Source organism: Dromaius novaehollandiae, chromosome 10 (genome assembly GCF_036370855.1).
Source record: "Dromaius novaehollandiae isolate bDroNov1 chromosome 10, bDroNov1.hap1, whole genome shotgun sequence".
Taxonomy (NCBI): Eukaryota; Metazoa; Chordata; class Aves; order Casuariiformes; family Dromaiidae; genus Dromaius; species Dromaius novaehollandiae.
The window spans coordinates 2,953,114-2,976,809 of NC_088107.1; the positions used below are offsets into that span (position 1 = coordinate 2,953,114).

At 38.6% G+C, this 23,696-nt stretch overlaps 1 protein-coding gene and 1 long non-coding RNA gene across 2 annotated transcripts in view; one reads left to right on the forward strand and one right to left on the reverse strand.

Annotated features, from left to right (window-relative positions):
• Positions 1-23,696, forward strand: part of MEGF11 (multiple EGF like domains 11) — a 298,039-nt gene that overhangs the window by 112,662 nt on the left and 161,681 nt on the right. Inside the window, exon 7 of the mRNA XM_064517860.1 lies at positions 6,151-6,243. Within this exon, the coding sequence (XP_064373930.1) occupies positions 6,151-6,243 (93 nt within the window). The remainder of the gene's footprint in view (positions 1-6,150; positions 6,244-23,696) is intronic.
• LOC112996298 (uncharacterized) overlaps positions 1-23,696 on the reverse strand; it is a 43,002-nt gene that overhangs the window by 13,688 nt on the left and 5,618 nt on the right. Inside the window, exon 2 of the long non-coding RNA XR_003262394.2 lies at positions 4,812-5,170. This is a non-coding gene — a long non-coding RNA (uncharacterized LOC112996298). The remainder of the gene's footprint in view (positions 1-4,811; positions 5,171-23,696) is intronic.

A 23,696-nucleotide genomic window follows, 5' to 3' on the forward strand; every position in this document is an offset into this window, starting at 1 on the left:
TCAGTAAACTATGAGTATCTCCCCTCTGAGAGTTCTGGGAGTCTGAAACCGTGAAGTCTGGCTAGAACAGTATCAGGAGCTGTATAGTAGCCCATGTCATCCATCTGAGACACTCACCCATGACAAGAATGTGGGTGTCCCTGAGTTCATCTTCTCATTAGTCATCAAAGCCACAGATTGCCATTTATGTGGTAATAGAAATCTGAGCTGAAACTAATGTAGGTTTTAACCTACAAATTAACAAATCTTCACCTCCTAACAGATTCATATAAAGATTTTCAGATGTTTTCTCAGTGATGAGTGACATATGTCAGATTCTTCTCCTGGGAGAGGACAAAATCCTCAAAATGTGTGTCCTCAATTCTCTTATTTTAGACTTTCACAAGTCATCTCTGGCACAGCCTACTCCCTAAGCTTTGGCAGGGTGTCAAGACTGAAGATAACACAAGCTAGCTGCTATCTTGAACAGATCAATATCTCACTAAGACAGTGGTCAGAAACTCCCCATGTCCCAGCCAACAAGAAAGACCGCTGATTCTGATCTGACTGCATGGACACATAGTCTCTAATTCCAGATCTGCCAGAAAATGTAATAGCATCACAGCACCAGGAAAAGGAGTTGATCTTGTGACCCATTGCTGTTATACGTTCTGTGTCAGTCTCATTTTTTCTTTGTTCACATTGATCTCCTTGTTTTTGTATTTGTTATTAATACTTTCATTGAGTACCAAGAGGGAGATGAAAAATAAGGGTTGTTATACACTGAAACAAGAAATTCCTCAAAATCTGTGCAGGCTTTGAGATCTCTGCATCTATTAGGGCTGCTAAACCATGCATTAAAGTGCTGTACAAGGTGGTAAACTAATTTATGAATCCTGAGCGATCACCACAGAAACAAGTATTAAGCAATGCAAAGATCTGTTATCCCACTTCATTGAAAAAAATGTCCAAGAAGCCAACTAATGAGCGTGATTCCTGATTGAAAGTCAGTGATTTAGAGAATGTGTCTTCCTTTCCTCAAATATGCATATACTCTAAAAATAAGGAAAAACTACCTGGATGCATTAGCTGTAGTCATCTTTCTTCTACTATCAAACCTCCCTTTCCTGAACATAATCTAAGAGAAGCTAGCCAAAAGCTGACTAAAGGTTTATCTAATGAAGCTAATATCCTAGACTGAGCACAGCCTGGAGTCAGTCCAGTACATTAAAATGAAACCACCAGAGTGGCCCTAAATGAACAGATTCGTAATGGATAAAGGGCAAGCATCTTTTTTCATCTTCTTTGACCTCTCTGCATTATCTGAAACCACTGACCATAAAATAACTGCTACTTCACCCCTCCAAAATGTTCTTTCCCCTAAAAGTGACACCAAGGACTGGGAGAAAATGATAAAATGGCCCAAATTGTTTAAAGGGACACCTATTAAATAGTGAAGGAAAACATCACTTTGCCCATTAAATCTCTTCTTTGTGGAGTCCAGCAATGATAAAACATGAGATAGTTAGATGACCTGAAATCAGATACCAGCAATATGTAGATAAAATGCAGGTCTACCTTCAGTTCCCAGCAAACAAACAAAACTCGTCAGAGTTTGGGTGAGATCAGTGTGTAATGGAGAAAAAGTGGCTGAGACTACCTAACCTGCAAGTGGGACAGAGAAAAGGAGGATATTTTGAAGAACTTGCAGTCATGGAGCAGTGTCCTTTAGCCACATGTGCACTCACAATAGACTAGTTCATTCTGTGTAGTTCAGGAGAGTGCTTGAATCCTGCTAGTACCATCTGTACCTTCAACTAGTAATGTTTTGTTATGTCCAGTTGTCTTTGAGAGTCTCTCCCATCCTGGCACACTATAACATGGCTCCAGTTATTTATGCTTTCCATCACCTTCTGGCTGGACTGCAGTATTGGACTATATTCCCTGGGCAGAAAGCCTGCAGAGCCTAGGAAACTCCAGCTAGTACAGAGCACTCCAGCATGTCTCCTCGGCAACACACGCTGCTATAAGGGCAGTGCATGCAGCCTGTTTTCTGCTTTCTACTCTGGGTTCCTTTAAAATTTGTAATTTTACTTGACTTCGTTTTGAAGATACTTTGCTTGTCTGGCACAACAAAGTCCTACAGGCTGAAGAGGGAGGGAGACGGGGCTTTGTTGGATCGCTGGTTGTGAACTTCTCCAGGTTCAGAGGACCACTGTAAATGTTACCACATTCCATCGCAAGCACAAGACACGTTTTTTTGATTCTGCTTTTTGCAAAATAAATACAAAAGTTATATTTTTGGACAAGTTAGTGAAACTTTCCCAAGCTAAAACACTACATATTCTTCCCCTAGAATGAAGCTCTTTTCTAAAGGCACTTTCACTCCTGGAAAGAGGCTAAGAAGGCAATTTGTGGCAGATGTTAGTTACATTGCTTAAGGGAGTACTAGAAGTCAATGTGTTGGTAAAGTAGTGATAAGCAGGGTATAACAGTGTGTATAAAATAGGGTTGTACAGTGCGATTAAACCCTGCAGAATCATAGTTTGGGTCCACACACAAAGGAACGCAGCACCAAGGAAAACAAAGTCGCTCTGGATTTCGCTGGGGATTGGCCACATTTGTTTAAAAAAGCACTGTTTGTAATCATAGAGTGAGTAAATGATAATCATCGAATGAATTGTTATAGAACCCTTTTTTTGACTTTATTCCATGATAAGGAGCAGTTGTTGTGTGACCTTGAATACGGTGAAATAACTCATGCTAAACGCATTGCTACAAAGTTGGCATTTTGGCAGGGCTTTGATGTAGGTCATTTTATTACCAACTACAAACTGATCTTAAACTCATGCCAAGAATGCTAATAATAAACTGATCAATGAGGTGCTGGATTGTTCAAGAGAATTGGTCAGGGGAAAATGCAGACATAAAAAGCCTGGAATTCCAAAGGTTGAACTGCTTGGGCTATTATATTGGGAGGAATTATATTACTTGCATTAATGCAAGTTTTCTTTACTCCAGGGGCCTTTGGCTGTGTGTTGAACAGGACAGTGTCAGAAAGTATATACTTATCTTTATTTTTCTTGACCTTTATGTGCAAGCAATTTTTATAGTTCCATTAACTAGTAAGATCATTTGCAAGCCACTGTACAAAGTATATTATGAAGAATGCCTTGGGGACCATTGTATCCTATTATGTTGAATGTTAATAGAATGAAAAATTAATTTAAACTCTAAAGATTAGAGCAAGACAAGACTTCCCTTTTATATGGGGAAATATGAAATTGTATTTGCCATAGTAAAGCTTCAGAGTAGTGCCCTAATCTGTCCTTTATATGGACCTTTATAGACCTGATTCAAATCAGACAGTGGAAGGAGTCTGATTATTTGCCTCCTAGAATAAAATGGCTTCTATCAAATTAGCTTCCCTTTTAGAAAAGGGGATTTCTGTGACCCCATATATGGGGTTAGTCCTATGTAATTTCATAGCTTTAAATGACTATATTCTAGTGAGCTCATAGCTACTTCTTTAGCAAGTTAATAAACCAGAGATGAGAGTACCCGCAATTCTAGGGAGTGTTTTTAACTTTTTTGACTCTTTAATTGCTCATTAAAGATTGTCACCTTCGACTGTGAGGGATTTCAAAACACCTAAAACCAAAGATGCAATTCTCTATAGTACTTTTTGTAATTCATATGTCACTGATTGATAGATTTAGAATGAGGAATACGATCTTGAGTCCTGCTTACGAGTCTTACATAACACTCTGCCAAAGGCACTGGAGCACTGTTAAAGTCAATACTTCTGTCTGTAGACAAGTAATTAAGAAAATATTATTATCTTAATTAATCATTATTATTTCATATTAATGTTACATAGTTAAGATAAGGTGCGATATGACTGTGTGGCTAAATCAACTAAATTTGGACCAAGAATGAGCAGGAGCTTTGTTATTTCGAAGAGAAAAGAAATAGTCCACCAACAACCTTCTTGCTCACAAATTATGCCTTGACCCAAGAGTATGGTCTGGTTAAAAGGATAAAAATATGTTGCACATTTTGCATATAAACGAATGATCTATCATCATAAATGGCCATATAGGGAACAGAAAAATCTCCATTTCAATTTCCCTAACTCTAATAAAATTAATATGTAGGAGTTACACCAGTGAGAAGAGAATCATATTCTCACGTAAAGCTCTACAGAGCACGGTTTTCAAAGTACCCATATCCCAGCATATTGTACATCTTTTATCACAGTGCACTTTAATATCAGCCTATAACTTCATGGTTATTCTGAGTTTGGACTTCTCCTTGTCATAGATGACCAACGATTTTTAAATGATTGCATGACGTTTATATTTTCTTATGAAAAAATCCCATTTTTCTAATATCCTATCTTGAATTTAATCTTACATCTGTAGACTAGGATGCCTCACTATCTTCAGAAACCCTAACTCAAGTAAAATAAATGCACAAAAGATTAGGACAATTAGAGACTAGAGAATTAGCTATCAATATTTCATGCCCCCTGCAATACTGTCTAAACACAAGATATGAAATAAGAATAAATTGCAGTTTTGACATACAGAGAACCTAGAAAGGAAATGACTAATCTAGAACGATTTTGTCATCATTATAATGAGGCAACCTTCTAATTACTGGTCACGTGCAATTTGATCAGTAAAGAACAGGAAGATTTGTCCCACAGTTAAGATTATAAAAAGATCACTTGTGATTTGAAGTTGGGTTTAAATATATTGTTACCAGGTTTCTGGGTTTGTTCTCTGGTGACCAAAAGACAGAATAGGTAGAGAAATGCGTACACTGACCTTGATGCCAGCCTGCATGTAGGTTCATGGTGTGACCCAGTGCAGTAGTCCAAACAGAGCGTCAGATACAGAGGCCAGTGTTCAAATACGCAAGAGTGGGAAGTTAAAGGTTGGCAACAACTCTTCTATATCCAGGTGCAGTGGCCAGTAACTTTAGGATGCTTATTTGAGGGCTGGTTTAAAATAAATCGGGTAGTTCAGCCTGGTTTTCAATATAGCAACACAAAACCACTTCCCAAATCAACCTTGTTGACTTTGTTTAAGGAAGAAATTGATTCATCTTTGTGTTGGAATAAATCTTTTGTAGTCCAGCGTCAGCCAGTTCTCGGATGAGCAAGCACAGTGCTCATGATTCCCATCTGATGTAAAAACAGAATATAAAAACACAGGAACCCTTTTAATGTAGTGATCTCATTGCTGCTGCATCACATTCATTATTACCTTAAACATGTTAGTCTAGATGAAAATTAAATGTTTGAAATTAATTAGCCTGGTTAAATCACTGACACACTGAGTTTTTGGCAATGCCCTAGAAGGTAGTAAGCAGTAAGGTTCAATACTTACAGTACTCACTCAGTATTGTCCAGGTTTGTTTATATGTGGTGGGCATTCCAGTATGCACGGGAAGGTAGATCTGATACCAAGGCAGCACAGGAAAAGAAATGTCTTAAAACCGTGACCTGTTTTTACTTAGGAAGAAGAAAAGCCAATTCTCCCATGTGTGTTTCTAGTCAACTGGCAAGTGAGACAGAAGAAACAGCCAGTTTTTTGTATGTTGAAACTGGGAGAGATTGAGGTTTCATTAATCTGGACAAATAAGATATAGAGCACTGGTTATGGAAAATCTGATGACCTTGAAAAGACCAGGCTGCACTTACAGCTACAGCATCATGTAGTAAAATTATTTCTTTTCCTTGAGCTGTTTTTTTACAAATCTGCTTTATATCTTAATACACTTTTGAAACTCAGCTCCTTTTTCTCTTATGAACTCTAACAACTTGAGTATAATAGAAGAAGCTGGTATTCTCTAATTATGATAATCATAAGTGTCAGTTTGGTAAAAATTTTATTATGAAGCAAAACTGCTAACCAAAGTAGTTTCTGGTGTTAGAGTTTTCATTACAAAGAGCTGAACGGACAAATGAGTTTATCGCTATCAAGAGACCTATACTTTATTTTGGTCACTTAGTATTAATTAAATCTTGCAAGTAATTCTTTTTGTTTTGTTTGTGTTCTTTAATATTTTTAAACAAAATATTGCTCTCTAAGGCATAGCTTAGCGTATGTTTACCAAACACTTAGTATATTTACAATGCTGTGTATTGTTTCTTCTCAACAGCACTTTGCACAGAGGAGTGCGTGCATGGAAGATGCGTTTCTCCTGACACTTGTCATTGCGAACCAGGGTGGGGAGGTACTGATTGCTCTAGTGGTGAGTAAAGATTACAAAAATGTATTAAAGATACATGCTGCTGTTAAAAAAGAAAGCCTGAAACAAAGCAGCAGCCTCTGAACTTGGATGCTTTAAATAGAAAATGAGGCTTGGCAGTTGGTTATTTTGCAACCATTAATCTGCGATATTACCCCTTTGCTACTGATAAAGTGATAATGACTTTCACCTTTTTGCTTGTTTTTATAAAGAAACGTTAAACGCAGCGGACGATGCTTTCAATGCTTTCTGTCCTGTTATTGGAATGTTAATATAGATAATATAGCTCTATTATGAAATTGTTCTCTCTAATCTTAACTATGCCACATTCTTCATTAAGTCCTTTGGTGGTAAGCATACTTGCTAGACAGAATCCTTGTCCTGTTGAAGGAGATTGCCTCTTTGTGAAGCCCAGATTCTGCCTTCTGACTTGAATTTCATACCCTGGATTGTCCATACTGCAGAGGCTGGGGTGATGGTAGAGGTGGAACTTCTGCACATTTTACCATGAAATTAGTTTGCACTGGAGGCTATCAGTTCTTTCAGTTGGAGAAGATGTGTATGTCAAACTCTGTTAATTGGTAAAGATAAGGTTAAGTCTGTGTGATTAGTTCATGCTAAAGAGCTGGTATTATTTCCACTATAAACACCAGAGATGTTACGTGATGTAGGCTATTACTGACACAACAGAAACAAGCTTGTTAAATGAAGTCTATTTGTGCACCAGGTGAGTAAATAAAGCTACATTTAGAAAGATGCTGTGAGTCATTTACTGAATGAACATTGCATTTTGTCTGTAGTTCCTCCCTCTCTCCCAAAGTGATTGGGATTTTGAAAAAGAGACATTATGAGGCAGAAAGATAACAGAAAGGGTAAATATAGAGGGAGACATTAGAAATATTGACAGTCTTGAAGAGAACAGGAATTAAATAAGACTTGAGGTGAATAGCTCCAGAGGCTGAGGTCAATAGGGTGGAATTTGTTCAGGAAAGTTACTGGTGTTCCATCTGCAGCTTTGCCGGTGTCTCCCCAGTTACAACAGAAAAGGCAGTGGAGAGAGGAAGGAGGATGGAAAGGAAGGCCATGCTTTGGGTTTGAAGCAGTATTTTGGGATTACCTGACAGGGAGACAAGGGAAAAAATGTGGGCAGCATAAGACAATAAATATCTATCTATCAATACTCTTTAAAATCCTGGATAAAAATAGTACCTTCAATTGTAAAATACTGTCTAGAATCTCAAGAACTCATTTTATCCTTTGGTTATTTTTAGCAATTGACATATTTAACCTAACAGCCAGTGAGTATTTATACTTGGCATACCCATTTGGATATGTTAAAAAAAATGATAAAATAAGAAAACTCTGTGATAACATGGATGTGCATGCATAGACGAAACATTTATACACATATGCATACGCACATACTGTAATAAGTACTCCAGTCCATGTAATAATGAAGAGTAAAGGATAAGAAGTCACTGTACAGATGGGCCTTGTGGAACAAAAGCTACCCAGTGACTCTTATAAAATTGCACTAATCTTGCAAGTGAAGATAAAAGAAAAGAAGGTTTTTCCTGTATTGAATATTTAGCTTTTTAAAGTAATTAGGAATATTAAAGCACTGACAATGATTGAGATAGAAACATTATTCACAACTTTTATTTCCGCACTGGGCAGCAATCCAGTATATTTCATTTATGAGGTTTCAGCAGTGGGAAGAGAAGCGTTAGCCAATTCCTAAATTAAATATGCCCTGTTAACTTTTATAAATGATAGCCCAGGATTAGCTTCAAAATTTAAGCTTTCATTTTATTATTATAATTAGTGTGTTCGCTGGACTATAGTGCCCATTGTCTTTCATTCCATTTGTTATATGCTGAGCAACAAGCATTCTTGTCCTAAGGTCTGCTCTGACAAGCACTTACCACTATGAAGTGTAATAAGCATGCTTATGAGTGTGAATGGCCTCACGGAAGTTAGTTTTTACTGCATCTGAGAGAGGTACTCACTTTTAGGCTTGACACTAGAAATTTGGATGACTGGCCTCTTTGTTGTTATGGGACTTTGTTTGAATGAACAGGTATAGAATACATATGGGTTAAATACCATATATTTGTTACTCAGAGTGTTTCTAAAAGAAAAGCTAGGAGCCTTTTCCTAACTGAGGCTGATCAAGATTTTCAGACACATTGATGATCCACATGTTGACTCATGTCTTACTGTTATCCAGTAATAATATGGAAAACAGTATTCACTTTTACTGGACTTTACATACACTTTACATACAGCTGTGGGCTGTATGAAAGCCACCGGCTCCCTGTGGGACCATAGAGCTTTGCTGTATGGACCTTTGTACCAGTGACTTTGTAGATAAAGTCACAGGCATGTTGCTTTTAATGTTGGCTCTTTGAAATTATTTTACTGGGAAAGGGATTGCTAGCCAAAATGCTCTTTACATTTAGAAAATCTCACAGGTGCTATAATTGTTTCCTGAATCTCCCCTGAGAACAATATTGAGAACTGGAACCTACTTGGTACTGGGGTCATCTATTTTCTTCTATTTTGAAAAGATCTAGGGAGACTCACTCTCTTGGAGATGGTATTTCACCACTCTGCAGACCATACCATTATAGCTTTCTAAAAACCACGTGGTTTGATGGGTGAAATTCAACCCGGAGCAGAGTTCCAGCACGAAGTCCAGGTGTCACTTAAAAACCAAAAGTCAGGCCCAGATGCTCTTTTTTGGTGGACAACCAAGACTGCCTGTGCCAGCAGAGGGTATGAATTCTGACACTGAGCACAGATTTCCTACAGAGAGGCAAGATTCTGGTGTTAAATCTAGTTCCCCAGCATTACCATTCTCCCTTGGTTAGAACATATTCAGTTAAATGTTTTGAATAGTTACAGCTACAGCCTGTAGTTATCCAAACAATTTAAGCATCTTTCTCAGGCTTTGTTTCATGCCTTCATAAAACTCAGCCTGTAAGACAGCAATCACAAAACTCACTGTTCTTTGCAGCTTCCCGGTGACTGACCATACTACATGTTAGAGTTCATCTGTTGTCAAGGTTAAAATAACTTCAGATGAATTGCTAAACAATTATAAAAAAACCCTGTGCCATATTCAGCTCTGCATGCCTCTATACCTGTGTTTTACTGCATGCTGTTGTACATCTGTCGATGCCTGCAGGCCTAGCCTTGATTTCATGCTATAAAGCTGCAATATATTAAGGCTTGATTACCATAACAATAAAAAGAGAAGTAATGAGGTATTAACTGAAGAAGTTGTGGAATAGAATGTTTTTCAAGGTTTTAATGACGGTAAAAAATGTTTCCCATCATTAAAAAGAAAAAACTTAAAAAAAAACCACATACTTTGTCCCTTCCCTTTTAAATTTTTTTTTTTTAATCATGCCCATTTTATCCATGCAATCTGCGCTGGTTTTTTTTTTTTTAATACAAAGGAAAATGGCAAATGCTCCATGTGAACTTACCTGCTCACCTGTCCAATTATTTCAAAGCAATTAACTTCAAACAGTATGATATACTGGCTTGAAGTTCTGGTAGGAATATAATTGACTGTTGGTGGTTACCTGGCCTTTTCTAGGTCTTGATAATGGCCATCTGTATTTGCAAGCTGTTAGGCCCCAATCCAGCGAAGCACTTAAGCATATCCTTAACTTGACACATGAGTAGGACTTTTCATCTATTTTAAACTAAGCAGGTGCTTAAGGATGTTGCTGAGTCAGTTTTGAAGAAACTGCTAAAAAGACCTCAGTGAAATCTAAGGAAAGTCTCTCATTGAATTCATCGGGCTTAGGATGAGGTCCCTATAAAGAATGGGTAGTCTTTCTTTTAAAATGCTAAAACTCATCAGGCCATATTATTGAAAAGCGTTTTTACTCTAATGAACATTTTTCACTGTGGGGAAGATCACAGAGCTCTTTCTGGTTAAAAGGGGATTCACAGAACAGTGGAGGTAGGAAAAGGACAGTTCAGAACAAGAGCCGTGAACTACAAGCAAGAGTCTTCCAAAACTGTGTGCACCAGTTTGGGAATTTTCAAAGTAAACACATGCAGAAGTTGTAATGAAAAACTAAAGTGTTTTTAAAATGCTTGCCTTGCTGTTGGTTTCAGCAGAAAATATAGTACTTGCCCAAAGTGTAATTAAAGGGATGTTGACAAAATGATACCAAACCATGCTTCTTCATGCTGTGTCACCTGGGGGAGAGAGATAGATTATAATATTGCTGTGTAGCACGAGCTGATCAGTAATGTGCGTACACATATAACGTAGTTTTCTTTGGAAAGGATGTTTTGTACAAACTCTCATTAAGGGCAAGAGCCTATTTCATCTTTATATCTTTGTCAAAAATAGCCAAGGTCATAACAACAGGCAAGTATAACATCACAGCAAGATCACATTTAAGGGTATAGCCCTAGAGCAGCTGGAGTGCTTCAGTTCTGAGACTTGTGATGAATTAGAACTGCAGATACTTTGCTAAATCTGAAGGGGGGTTGCTTGACAAACTATGAAAGCAACAGTGGAAATCTCAGGAGAAAAATGGAGTATTTTAAAGTGAGTCTGTGGCATTTTCCAGGCTTGATTTTGGCTTCTGTGTTCTCAAAATGCTTTGAACTATTTCTGAGTTCTAAAGAAGGATTCTTGATTTGTGAGTACAGGTCAAATGAAACTCAGCCTAACGTCAGGGACTTACCTGCTGGAATCATTAGTTACATTCCTGTCCTTAGATTTTTAGGACAGGAGGGCTGACTGAGAAATAACCCTGGGAAAAGGCCCAGAGGTGCAGGACCCCCGTTGTTCTAGGCTGTTAGAGTAGCACTACTTCTGCTGAGATTTCCACTGGGCCTGTCCTGGAGGAGAGCCGCCCGTGTCTGATTGCACGAGAATTTGTCTACACCATGGGTTTCTATCACAGTGACGTGATGTGACAGAACTGGGTGCAGTGTTTCTGCTTCCACCAAAGCCCATGTGATTTCATTTCTCACTACGAATGCTGAGTTCAGATGCCGTTTCTAAAGATCTGTTTAAAGTTTTGAAACTCTGAAATTGAGACCCAGCCTTAATCAATGCTTTAGCTGAAATAGTTTTGTGTCCAGTGGACTGTCCATGTGGACTTTAAAGTTTTAATGCAGTTTTTATTAAAGCTGCTCAGTTGCAGCTTAAGTTTATGTGATCTGCAGACTCAATGACAACTGCATCATGTGAAGACACGCAAATGTGTAAGAAACAAACCCCAAATGAGGGCTCACACAAGGCTCTTTCTGTAGCAGTTACCAAGCAGAATTGGTTTCTGCCTCTTTCAAGCCTAATTTTTGCAATTTACTCTTCCTTAAACTTAAAAAATATACCAGCCCCTTCCACCACTGCAGAACTGGTGTAATCAGGTAAACAGCTTGTGTTTAATTTTTGCCTCTGCTGGATGTTGGGCCCACGCACTTGGGCTTGTGAGCCCAGGTTGCATGTGTTAAGCAGTCTCTGTAGCAGCATATCTGCATGGGCCCAGCCTACGCAGGACAGCCTGTAACCAGGGAATAAAAATGTAAACACAAGCTGCTGTTCAGTGCAGTTAGCAGCACAGCAGCATGTCCTGTGTATATTTTTACACAGATAACGTGGCTGCATTAAACTGGGCTAATCCATCATTTTTAATTCTGTGGGACACATGAAATCTTTCTCCTCTTGCTAAAGGTGTTAATATTTGCTCAGTTGTGCATGGGGGTTTCTCCTCACTCTATTATAGATTTGAAAATATCCTCTAGCTTTAAGCTTCTGTGAGATAGCCGGTTTGTAGGTGCTGCAAGCTCATGGAAATGTATGAGGGTCATATTTGGTTAAGCTTTTCCCAGAGTAACTGGAACAAGCAAAGGGCAACAGTTGATTCTGGAAAAGGAAGGGTAGATTAAAGATTTGCTTTGGAAAGAATTTGCTTTGTACACCTCTTCTGTGTGATTCATTGACAATGAATAGATCAGTTGCCAGTTGTCCTAAGCCTTGTACTAAAGTGAAGGAAAAGTAAAAAATTGAGCTCCCAGGGTTCTTTTACTTTTCACCTTCATCTTCATCTTGCCTGTCACAGGGTGGGAAAGGACTTCCTTCGGTAAATCAGCTGGTAGCAGCTGAGGCCAGGGTAGTGACAAATCCTTTCCCTGCAGTCCCAGCCCTCCTTTGAGACTGCCCTTTCTGAATGCTTTTGAAGGTTGGATGGCTGACCTGACTCCGCTCCAGTCCCTGGAGTTGTCTTCTAGTGCATGGTGTTGCTCATCAGGCCTGATCTAGCAGTGTGCTTTATGCATTTGAGTAGTCCCTTTACAGTCAATAATGGAGCAACCTGTGTTGCTTAAGTTAGATAAGTGTTTAAGTCATTATCTGAATGTAAACTTAAGAGATGAGGGGGAAAATCAGGATGATGAGGATCTCATTTAGGGTCCAAGAGTTACTGAATATCGTCCAGGCTAAGCAATGGCAGGCGCTTCTTTCAATGAACTAAAACTACTGTCACCTTCACCAAACTAAAGAAAGAGAGGCCCAAGCTTTATGCCAGCTCCCCCGCATAGGAGGAGGCAATCCACAGGCCACCCACATCTGAACAGACTCCTTAGTTCTAGACAGAAGTGATGTTTTGACCTACCACACAGGTTTGTACCAATGTGTGTAGATGTAGTAAGGAAGGAATTAGGTATATAGTGTAGCAGGATTCCAGCTGCATAATAAAGACTTAAAAAAACTTTAAAATGTTATCAAAATAATTCTGCAAAATTATATGTATTTATAGCAGAATTACTTCAATCAACTCCCCTGTTAAAGCATCCAATTATTTCCTGGTTTGGCTGCTCTGTTTAAAGAGGTATGTCCATAATGAGCTGGAGTGAATATTCATATAAAATTCAGATAATCTGTTAAAACCACACTTCTGATTTGTACCCAGTCAGAGTGGCAGCTAATGAGGCTGCTGAACGCTAACAGTTTGTCTTCTAAATTGGCCTGAGTTAGCAGTGCTTTGTAGTCCTTCTCTTGTTGTAGTCTTTCTATATACACAGTCTTTCTCTCTGTATTGTTGTGCTAGAGGTGGCTGTGAGGACCCAGACTGGGGCCGGCAGGAGCTGTGTGGTCAGCTGCAGTGGTCTGCAGATGTGCCCGTATTGATGTGGCCCTTGAATGCCTAGCTGGGAATAAAAATGACCTCTAGACATAGAGAAACTGTTCATTCCTCATCTAAATGATACATTGAAAATTATGTATGTTATATGATTAATAACCTGTAATTATATATATATTATTTCTTTTTATGTCTGTGTATGTATATATGTGTGTGTTTGTATATATATGTACTTATTTAAGGTGCATTGCTGGCTAATAGGAGGGGAGAGGCCAGGTTTAAGGCCTCTGGGCATCTCGCCTCACATTTATCCACTCTCCAGCCCCTGGAGCCTGTGATCACTGTGGTAATTCCACATTTCATGTAATGAAACAATTGGACAACTATATAAGCTGAGTATCTCTAGAAAATCTGCCTAGTAGCCCTATGAATCCGACACTGAATTTATGCTGAAAAGTGGAGATGAGGAAGGCTATGGGCAAACCTTTATTTGTATAAAGCCCTTACTTACTGCCTTTCATTAGTGCAGTAGGTCAGGGACTGATGGCTTTAAAAAAGGGAGCTAGAGAAGACATTTTGTTTTAAGAGAAGAGTGATGTGTGTGGGGCAAATCTTTGGGAGCGAGTAGGGTTACATATTGAAATTATGTACAGGAGCAAGACAGTTGTTTTACTGGGGTGTTCGTAACTGAGAGCACAGAGTAGCCTTCGCTCCCAAAGCAGAGCCCCCCTGGGGCTCATCCACCACACCTGGAAGTAAACTTCATAACGCAGCCAATGTCTTTCCTGGGGAATGGACTGGAGATTGACTAAAACTTTCCACTTTTAGGATGTTTTTCACTAAATGGAATCATGGTTGTTAGTACTGAATGGGCTAAGCATATTCCTGTTCACATTTTGGGTGGTTATTTAAGCAGGGATTTGGCCCACATACATCTTAGCTGTCTAACTGGTGAGAACTGAGGAGACTTCACAGAAAGGCAGCATGTGTGTGATGAGCTGTTAGTTTTATTAATTTGTCTGAGGTTTTTCTCACATTTGATCGGGTAGTAGCTATAAGAGAAAGAACCTATTAAAACATCCTTTCTAATGAACTGAATTGCAAACGCTAAATTTCATTGCTAGAGCATCCTGTGATAATGTGGCTTTAAATGCGCACTAGGCAAATGAAAAGACTTTAGATCAGTTTAAAAGTACAACTGGTGTAATTTTATGGCCTGGTTAGTGAAGAGCTGTCATTTGGAGAAAATAGCAGAATACCCTCTCCCCAAGCATAGGAAGATCTCAGACTTGGACACCCACTCGAAAGTATTGCTGGGTTTCTTATATGGTATTTGCCTGCTAACAGCGACAGGAAAGCTGTAGCAGTCATTGGGAAAGCATGGCCACTTCTAAACCACTCATCTCCGTGTTAGGCACTCTGAGGCATTTCAGAGACTACTTGGAGAGGGCAGAGCCCTAAGGTATTGGAAAATCCTCTGGGAGTTTTCAAGCAGTATAAACTGGAGAAGCCTCAGGCCTGCTCTGATTTTTGCTGAGTTATGAATAATTGTCTCCAAAGATGTGTTATATGACAGGGAAAGGCCCCTCTGCCCCCTTCCCCATTCAGTGTTAGGATTTTTTCAGTGCTGTTCTTCATCGTTACAATACTACCGTATGGGCAGTGATTAAAAGATGAAATCAAAAAGGAAAATGAGATTTCACTCAGAAATAAGACTTGAAATTTACCTTGGGCCCCCAGGAGATAAAATTTGCAAGAAAACAGCAGTCATTCATCACCTAGCATTAGATACAAGACTTTCTGTCCACTGGAACTAGAGAACTGAAGCAGAGTCAGTGACTTAATTCAGAGAGCATCAGAGAGCATGCCCTAAGCATGGGAGGAAGGGTTGTGGCGAGAAAGAACATAGGTATGCGGCTTTCCCCTGCAGCGATTGCTTTTCTGTCCAGCTGTGAATTCCAGCATCTGCACGCAAAGATACTACAATACTTTCAAAAAACAGCAGCTAGACTGTTTTAACTATGTTTTGGCTGCTCTACTCAACAGCTGTCCCAAAATGAGGTCCATATTGTTTGTGTCCCCTTTGAGTATATTCATTATGTGAATTAACGGGGTCCTTACCATAGCTGAAAAGAGACAGCAGACTGCAGTGGCATTGGTATGATCTCAGTTGTCAGTTAATATCTTTGTTACAGATAAGTGAGGCTAGAAAGTGTGGCTAGTGTTGGTGCCTTGGGTGGGTTGCATTTAAAATGCAGCCTAGAGGCTGCTTTACTAACTTTAGAGAGGTGGTGATCCTACCTTCATATCCACAGAGGAATATGCAGAAATGATCCAGCATGACTGTTTAAAGTGAGAGAATTATAATGCTGTTTTACTCCTTTTCTTAATGGGTGTAAGAGGATATTTTAAAGCATTCTGTTACTTAGCGTTTTCATGAAAGTTATTTCTATGTCAGTGAAATACTTGTGTTGTATGAATGAGAGAGCTTTTCAAGCGTGAAAGCTACAGATAAATGTACTCCTGAACAGATAAAATTTTGGTAAAATTTTTCTTTAGAGCTTCTTTTTACCGTAGCCTTGCAATCACTTGCATTTTTAGTAGCTTTTGAATGCCAGAAGTAGCCCACAATGAGCCTAAGCGTTTGTAAAATGGGAAAGTTTCGTGGAGTAGCCTTCTTTCTTTTGTCCTGTGCTTGTGCTGTTGTAAAATGCAACAGCATACATTCAGAGTGAAACATTTTCATGAAAACTTTCCTCGCAGAGAAATCCTGTTCAGATGAATTAGATGCTCATGGAAATGCCGCCCAGACTCCTCAGATGATATCCTCCTATTTTTCTGTAGTCCTTATAAAACATTGAAAAAAATTTGCCACAGGAGAAGATACCATGTTGCCAGTGAAATGAATGTTTATTGAATCAGCTTGTCTGCCTCAGTGATGGAGAGAAAAATAATGAAATAGCAGAAGACTTAACAAATGCGTGTCTGACTGTAAACCCAGGGTTTGGCAGAGCAGAGTCTTCACACCACAGCTCACAGGTGAGCAGTTTGCTCTCATTGCTAATCTACCTTTGGGCAGGGAATGTACAGGGTCCCTCGGCTGTCTGTAAGGAAAAGCCCAATGAAGAAACGTGTTGTGACCGAAGGAAATCAATGAACAGAGGGTGTGCTAGCATCATGCCTGACACTGCAGAGGAGATTGTTATAGCATAACCACAGTTTACAAACATATACTTACAAACAGAGACCATATCCAGGAAGAACAGAGTGAAGATGATATGTACAAAATCACAGAAGAAAGAGAAGTGTAAAATATAGGTTGAGACATAACAGAGAAGGAACGTATGTGTGTGGGGGTAATGGCCAAATGGGAAGCAAGCGACAGGTGAGATGAGAGCCAGAAGCAGCTAGGGATGGGAAAGTCGCCCAGTGGGCAGATAACTGGACTGCAGACAGTAAATCGCTGAATTCAGGAGTCTTGCAAGATGAATGCTACGCTGCATGTGAGGTACCAAGAAGTTCACCAACTTGTAAGCAGGCAGTCATTGGCTGACACTATGGCCTAAAGTTAAGTCCAGCCTAAAGTTTATGCCTGGCCTAAAGTTTTTTGAAATAAGAAGGTGAAGTTGAAGGAGAGGGGATAGAGATGGCCATGGAGGGGAGGTTACCAGAGCCAGGGCAGTGAGTGTGAAAATTACAGTGGATATGAGAGAACAAGAGGAAAAGCAGAAAAAGAGGAAGCAAACCTTGGTGTGCTGTGACTTGCCTCAGACAGGAGAAACTCAAATGCTGATGAATTTTTATCATGCAGACAATTTAGAAAAGTGAAAAGTGAGAATTTTATGCTTGTGAACTAGTGGTTAATAACCTGGCAGAAGAAAGAGTTAGAGATGAGTGCTCTGGTTAAAGAGGCATTGGTTTTTTTGGTGCTGGCAAAGAAGCTTTTTTAAGTGTTTATGAATGTAAAGATCTATTTTACAGTAGTCATTGGCATTATAGCTTCAGTAAACATTATTTAATGTTTAAATATGATGTTTTGAAGTGGGATGCTGGAAGTTATAGTGCATTCAGCTGCTCAAACTGCCTTTTCTTGGCCTGAAAGGGCACTACAAGCAAAAAAAATGCAGTTTTCGATTGTCAATTTTTATTTTGTTACTGTCAAAATTGTTAGGTAAAATACCAGAAATTTTGCACATTAACCAGAATTTCTACAGTCAGAAGTTCACTTGTGTTGCTGTACTCATGAAAACATTTTATACCTCCGGTCTTAACCCTTCCTTATACCATTTGATCATCTTGGATGTGTAGTCTACAAGAAGCACATCCTCCAGTTATTTCTTTATAGCTCAGAAAGACTTGCTTCAGTGCAGAAGGATTTTATTTATTAAACATGCCTATGTTAACCCAGCAGAATATTTGAAAGTTTTGGAGTGAAAATGAGAGTTTGAAAGAACTGAATCTTGCTGAAGAAAGCATGGTGAAGGCTATTCAGGGAAGCTGGGAAGAGACCCAGGTATCACAGATTTAGGTATCAGTCTCTTTGTAAGGGCAAGAATGCTTGAAATATGATCACTGACCTAAAAGATGAGTAGAATAAGATAATCAGGATGAATGTTGAGATTCTGGGTTGTGCGACAGAATAAAAAGACACCTACTGCTGCACAGAGACTCAGGCTTAATGAACTATGGGAACTGCACTGAAGAAAGGTGAAAAAGAGAAAGTGTGTGAGATGAGTCCTCATCCAAAGCTACTTTGTAATACTAAGTTTCAGCCATCTTCACAGTTTTGCTGTGTGTTGTGAAAGATGGATCTAGTCCCCATTAGGGACAATGGTAAATGCCACATAGAAATGATGTGTGTAATACTAGTGAGAGTATTTTATACCAAGAAGATCTTCGTGGGCATCAGCCAGAAAGAAGAGAGATAAAACACTCGTTCTTTGATCCTGGAGCGTGGTCATTCAACAATCAAGTCTCTGCAGTTCATCATTTTTCACTGTCCTCTATGTCTATCATCCAGAGCCTATTCATGTAGAGGCCAGAGACTGCTAGGCTATATGAACCCTGGCCAGAATGCTTAAAAATACGCATATCAAATGCAGGATAGCTTTAGATTGCGAAATTCATGTTTTAGTAGAAATAGCTAAAACCTGAAATAGTGGACATTGGTGGTAAGAATAGAGGTGAGGGTTTCTTACCCCTTCTAATGTCTGCTTAAACCTCATCTTTGTACAGAGCTTCAGTGTTCCCATTTATGTAACAGAATTAGTAAATCATGAAAATTGATCACAGGGGAGTTTATAGCCAAATCCTGATATCCTATCATCTCACTTAATTGGATTGAAGTGGTAGTTTCCAAAATAAATATCAAGGCCTAGAAAATGAAACTGCGGAAGGAGGCAGGTTTGCGTAAAAACATAGACACGAGGAAGCCCATGGAAGGTCCATTTTTCCACAGGGATTGCAAAGTTTGCTGTTGGGGGGGTGGGAAGGGAAGTGACTGAAAGCATGATGAATTCTTGGGAATCCAGAAGACCTTTGCTTCATCTTCTGCTTTATCTTGTCTTCTAGTGCTTCCCAATTATATAAATAGCTAGTTCTACTGGAACAGCAGTAAGAAAATACAAGCAGTTCTGCAAATCTTACTTCCATCTTCCAGGACAATCTCCAGCCACTGGAAGATTGTTCCCCAGATTCTAGGTTGGGGATACTGGTAGAGGGTAGTAATTCTTCCCTACCTTCCAGATTTGCTGGGGCTACGATACAGCTTGGGATATGAATCTCAGGACAGAGCCCGATGACTTTGTTTTCAGCCTCAGGAGAAGAATTGCTTGTTTCTGTCAGAGTTTATTCAGAAGTATATTGGGAAGAAGGTCTTGTTATTTAGACTTTCCATAGAATCTGTTGGAGGCGGTCCAGTCTGCATTTCTTAGGGATTACCATTCTGTCAGACCAGTGAGACATTCTCATCACTTTTTGTCCTCAGCAATTGGGTCCCAGTCCTCTTCAGAGTGCTTAGATTCACAATTTACTGAGATCACTGAAATGCCAGACATTCCATTTAAACATAAGAAAGAACTCTTTTAATGTAAGGGTGATCAAACAGTGGATCAGATTGCCCAGAGAGGTTGTGGAGCCTCCATCCTTGGAGATGTTCAACACCTGACTGAACACAGTCCTGGGCAACCTGCTCTAGCTGACCCCTGATTAAGCAGAGGGGTTGGAGTAGATGATCTCTAGAGGTCTCTTCCAACCTCAGCTATTCTATGATTCTGTAAAATATTTTATTCCTGCAAGTTCAGTGATCTCTGAAGCAAAGCAGGGGGCTTATTGAATTGCTAGATGTGAGGAAAAGCTTAGAATATATAAGCAGTAGGTCAGAGTATTCTAAAAGACAATGGGAATCCTCAGCATACGAGAGCAGAACTATATTGTGATGAGCCTATGAAAACAATATATGGGGTTGTTCTCATTCTGAAATCCTGAAATGCCATGAAAATTTTCTTGATGGGATGGATTTTGGGTACCAGTAAATTTCCAAATGTTTCTGGACAGCTGAGTCAGCCTGGACATACCCCTTTCCCTCTCTGCATTTCATTTACTCTTTTGTGAAATGGTGAGCCTATCCTTTGTATGAGATATTAGAGTTTCTAGACGAAAACTGTTTCAGAAGAAATAGTTGTTCTTATTAAATTAATAAGATCAAATATTGTGTATGTTCTGTAGTGAATATGTGTGTTCTAACTGGCAGAAGGAAATGTTGTTAATTAATTACTTTGACATACAGTCATGATGTTGCAGTCTGTATTATAGATGTCCAGATGTTGGGTTGTTCTTCCAGGATGCAACGTTTGAATGTATTAGGAGGTGCATTTTTTCTTTGTATATGACTATGACAAATTGAGGCACAGCCAAGCTGCTAACTTGCTTGAAGGCACCTTTCACGCTTCATCCATTATATGAGTGATAGGTGGTATTAAACCAGCTCTTCTTTGTTTGTGAGGAAAAACACGTTGTGGATAATGGAAAGGAAATCATCAACATCAATATTTATCCTGACTTTGTTTTGGATCTGCAAGATCAGTTTTATTTTTCTTCACTTTTCATTTGCTTTTGCCTCATCTGCTCTCTTGCTATAAAGGACATGTTGCTTCTTGTGAGAGCATTGGATCACATTTTGATGACAGTTTTATTAAAACTACCCAAGTGGAATTACTTTGGACTCATACAGGTATAAATGACAATCAAAACTCAGATATTATCAGCTGTTTAAACCCAATATTTAACCTTTCTGGGTTTTTTATTCATAGTAGGTACAGCCGTTCTCATCAGAAATTTATTCTAGCCTCATTACCTAAAAAAAAAAAAAAAGAGAAGAAGAAGAAGACTTAGGTAATCTTGATGTCTGTCTGTCATTTCTCTTGCACTGATCATATCACCCAAAGCTGACAGGCTGGTAGGGAGTTCAAAGTTATCAAGTTCCTCCATGTTTTGTGAAAAGTATGGTTTGGATAGAGCAAGGAGACACAGGTTAGTTCCACAGTTAAGGGAAAGTCTATAGAACAAACTCAAAAATTATTTCTTCTGTTTAATTTGTCAGATGACCATTCAGCACACACATCAAGGCCAGCCACGCAGTCCACGGCGTGACTGGAACAAGATCCAGCTTTTTTGCTCTTTTAACCCTTCAGGGGTTAGATGGGATGGGATAGACCTAGTAATACTGCGTGGGTGCGGCAAGGGAGACAGGGAGAAAAGGAACGAGGGACGTTGCAAGGAAGTATGAAATTTTAGGGATTGCTGGATAGATTGGGCTGGAATTGTGATGGTGGGAGAATAGCAAAACAGAACACAGATCTACCTGTAGGATAACAGGCTTCATTATTTAAATTAAAACTTAAATCTGAATTCTGGTTCTCAGGTACTTTGCAAATTCTATTTCATCTGTGTTTCTGAAAACCCACGGATGTCAGTGTGGCAGTGCACTGCCAAACCAGGGAGTTGCTTCCCCTCAGTTATGTGGTTTCTTTTAATCTGTTGTTTTCTAATTGGCCTTTTATTGTTGTTTTTACTCAGTAAAGATAAAATGAGCAGAGTCAAGATGAGAGCCATTATGTTAAGTCAGAGAGATATGTACTGTTCAAAATTGCCATGGTTTCTCTTATACTGGAGACACTTCCTTCATGAAGTTCATTGGATTCAGATATCTTAATTTTGGATTGGTTCTGTTGCTACTTAGGATGATTTTAATAAAATACATGGTTCCTAAATATTTAAATGTGCTAAATTTTCCATATCTGCATTAGAAGTGTAATTCTTCATTATTCTATCATTTTGTCATTTTTTTCTTTATCTTGGTAATTTTTGAGAACAACTTCTAGAAGTCATAATACTAACTTCTTTCATTTCATTGATTCTTGAAATAATATTTTAGTTATTTCAGTGTTTTTAGTAGGAATTAAAAATTTGTTTTAAATTACTCCAGGCCCTCGTAGGTTGCTTGTGCAAGTCTTTCAGGTTTTAAAATACTATTTTTAAATGGAAATGATTTTAAGTACTTTGAAAAACAAATGGCCAGTAATGAAGTTATTGTCTTCTCTTGGAATAAGTTTGTGGAACAATTCTTCCTCACTTTTGAATCTTGAGGAGAAAACTTCTTAATTGTTTTGTTATATTACTTACCTGTGATACCAAGTTCATCGATTCTCTCTTGGCAAATAAACCAGCCTAGTATTCACATAATACTATCAGAAATTTGTTACACTGGATACTTATATTTAGATTCAAAACATTTACAAATCAAACATATCATCTTAAACAGTTAAGGAGTTCTGACTGGAAAGAGGAATTTAGGAGTAACCAAAATGTTTCTCAAGTCTAACTGTTTTTCTTAAGTTGAAAAGTAAAGGAGAAAAAATTCTCATTTAGTTTTTGGGGTCTAGATAAAGTGTCATAAGAAACAATTGTTTCTAATACAAAAACAAGACTGCCTTTTGAGAAGACGCTCCTTCCGATTGTCTTCTTAGCCAGAAAGTCCCTAAAATTAAGATACAACATGGCTTCATTGCTAATTTGCAGTTAAAGGCTGCCACACAATGTTCTGCTGAAGATAGAAGTCCAAATTCTACCTTTACTATAGGTTTTTCAAACATTAAATAATAGGAGTACGAGTATAAAATGTTAAAGTAAAATAGAAATTATAAAGCTGGATGCCAGTGTTGGGTACCAGTATTAATCAAGAGAAGGCTGGACTCTGTCAATACCATTCTCCATGATGCTTCTTGTGCTTTTTGTACAACATAAAATTTCCACATTTCTTTACAGAATTTGGATATTTTCTTTAATAAAACAAGCAATGATCGTCATAAGTACCTACATCATTCATCATACATCTTGTATAAGGAAATGAGCATTTTCTAACATTCAGGAAAGGCAAGTTAAAATAATACTAAATTTGAATTAGGTTAATAATTCTATTTTTCTTCATTACTGAAGATACTGAAAATTTTTTTTCTTACACTTCCATGAAGAGCGGGTGCGGGAGGGACACATGTTTCGAAGTATGCTGTCTGGGAGACAATACCTTTGTGGAAGTCTGTCAGCGGAACATTTAGAGTGCTGCTCAGTCCTTTGTGAGGAGACTAAGGAGGTTCGTGTACCACTTAAATTTCACTGGGGGTCCCAAAATGGGGCTCAGGTCCAGCTCTTAAATGAGATTTGGGTAGTTAACGGATCTGGTGTGAGCTTTCTGCACAGAGTGAACTTTATTCTAGTACACTGCTCATAGGAAACATTTTCACTACCATCCTGCTACTGTATGACTGATTAGCTTGTGTTTACTTCACTCTCAGTGTCTTCCTCTAGAGCCATGTATTTTCCCGGTTTCAATACAGAAATGGAAATTAAATGTCAAAGTAGTCTGTGATATTTCAGCAGAGACAGACTTGAAAAACAGAAACATGACCAGAAGAAATGTTTAAAATTTTATAGTGGCCCAGGCCTCAGATATCTAGCAGCTGATCCTGTCTGTGCAGTGGCTGAGTGTAATCGCTTTTTAAGTAAGTGAACAGACTGGCCTCCGTTGCAGGATTGTTTGTTTTACTGTAATTAGGTAAATTAATCAGTACATTAACTTTCTAATTCAGAGCACAGTTCTTCTGAAATGAATTGCAGTTATTCACTGTGTTGATAAGATTTAAATAACAAAAAACTCAACAGTAGGTCAGAGTTACAAGGGTACTAGAACTCCGTAAATGTGTAGAAGCTTTTAAACTCCAGAAAAGAACATACAGTACAGAGAAAGTTACATTTGGGTTGGTTTTTTGTTTTTAAGAG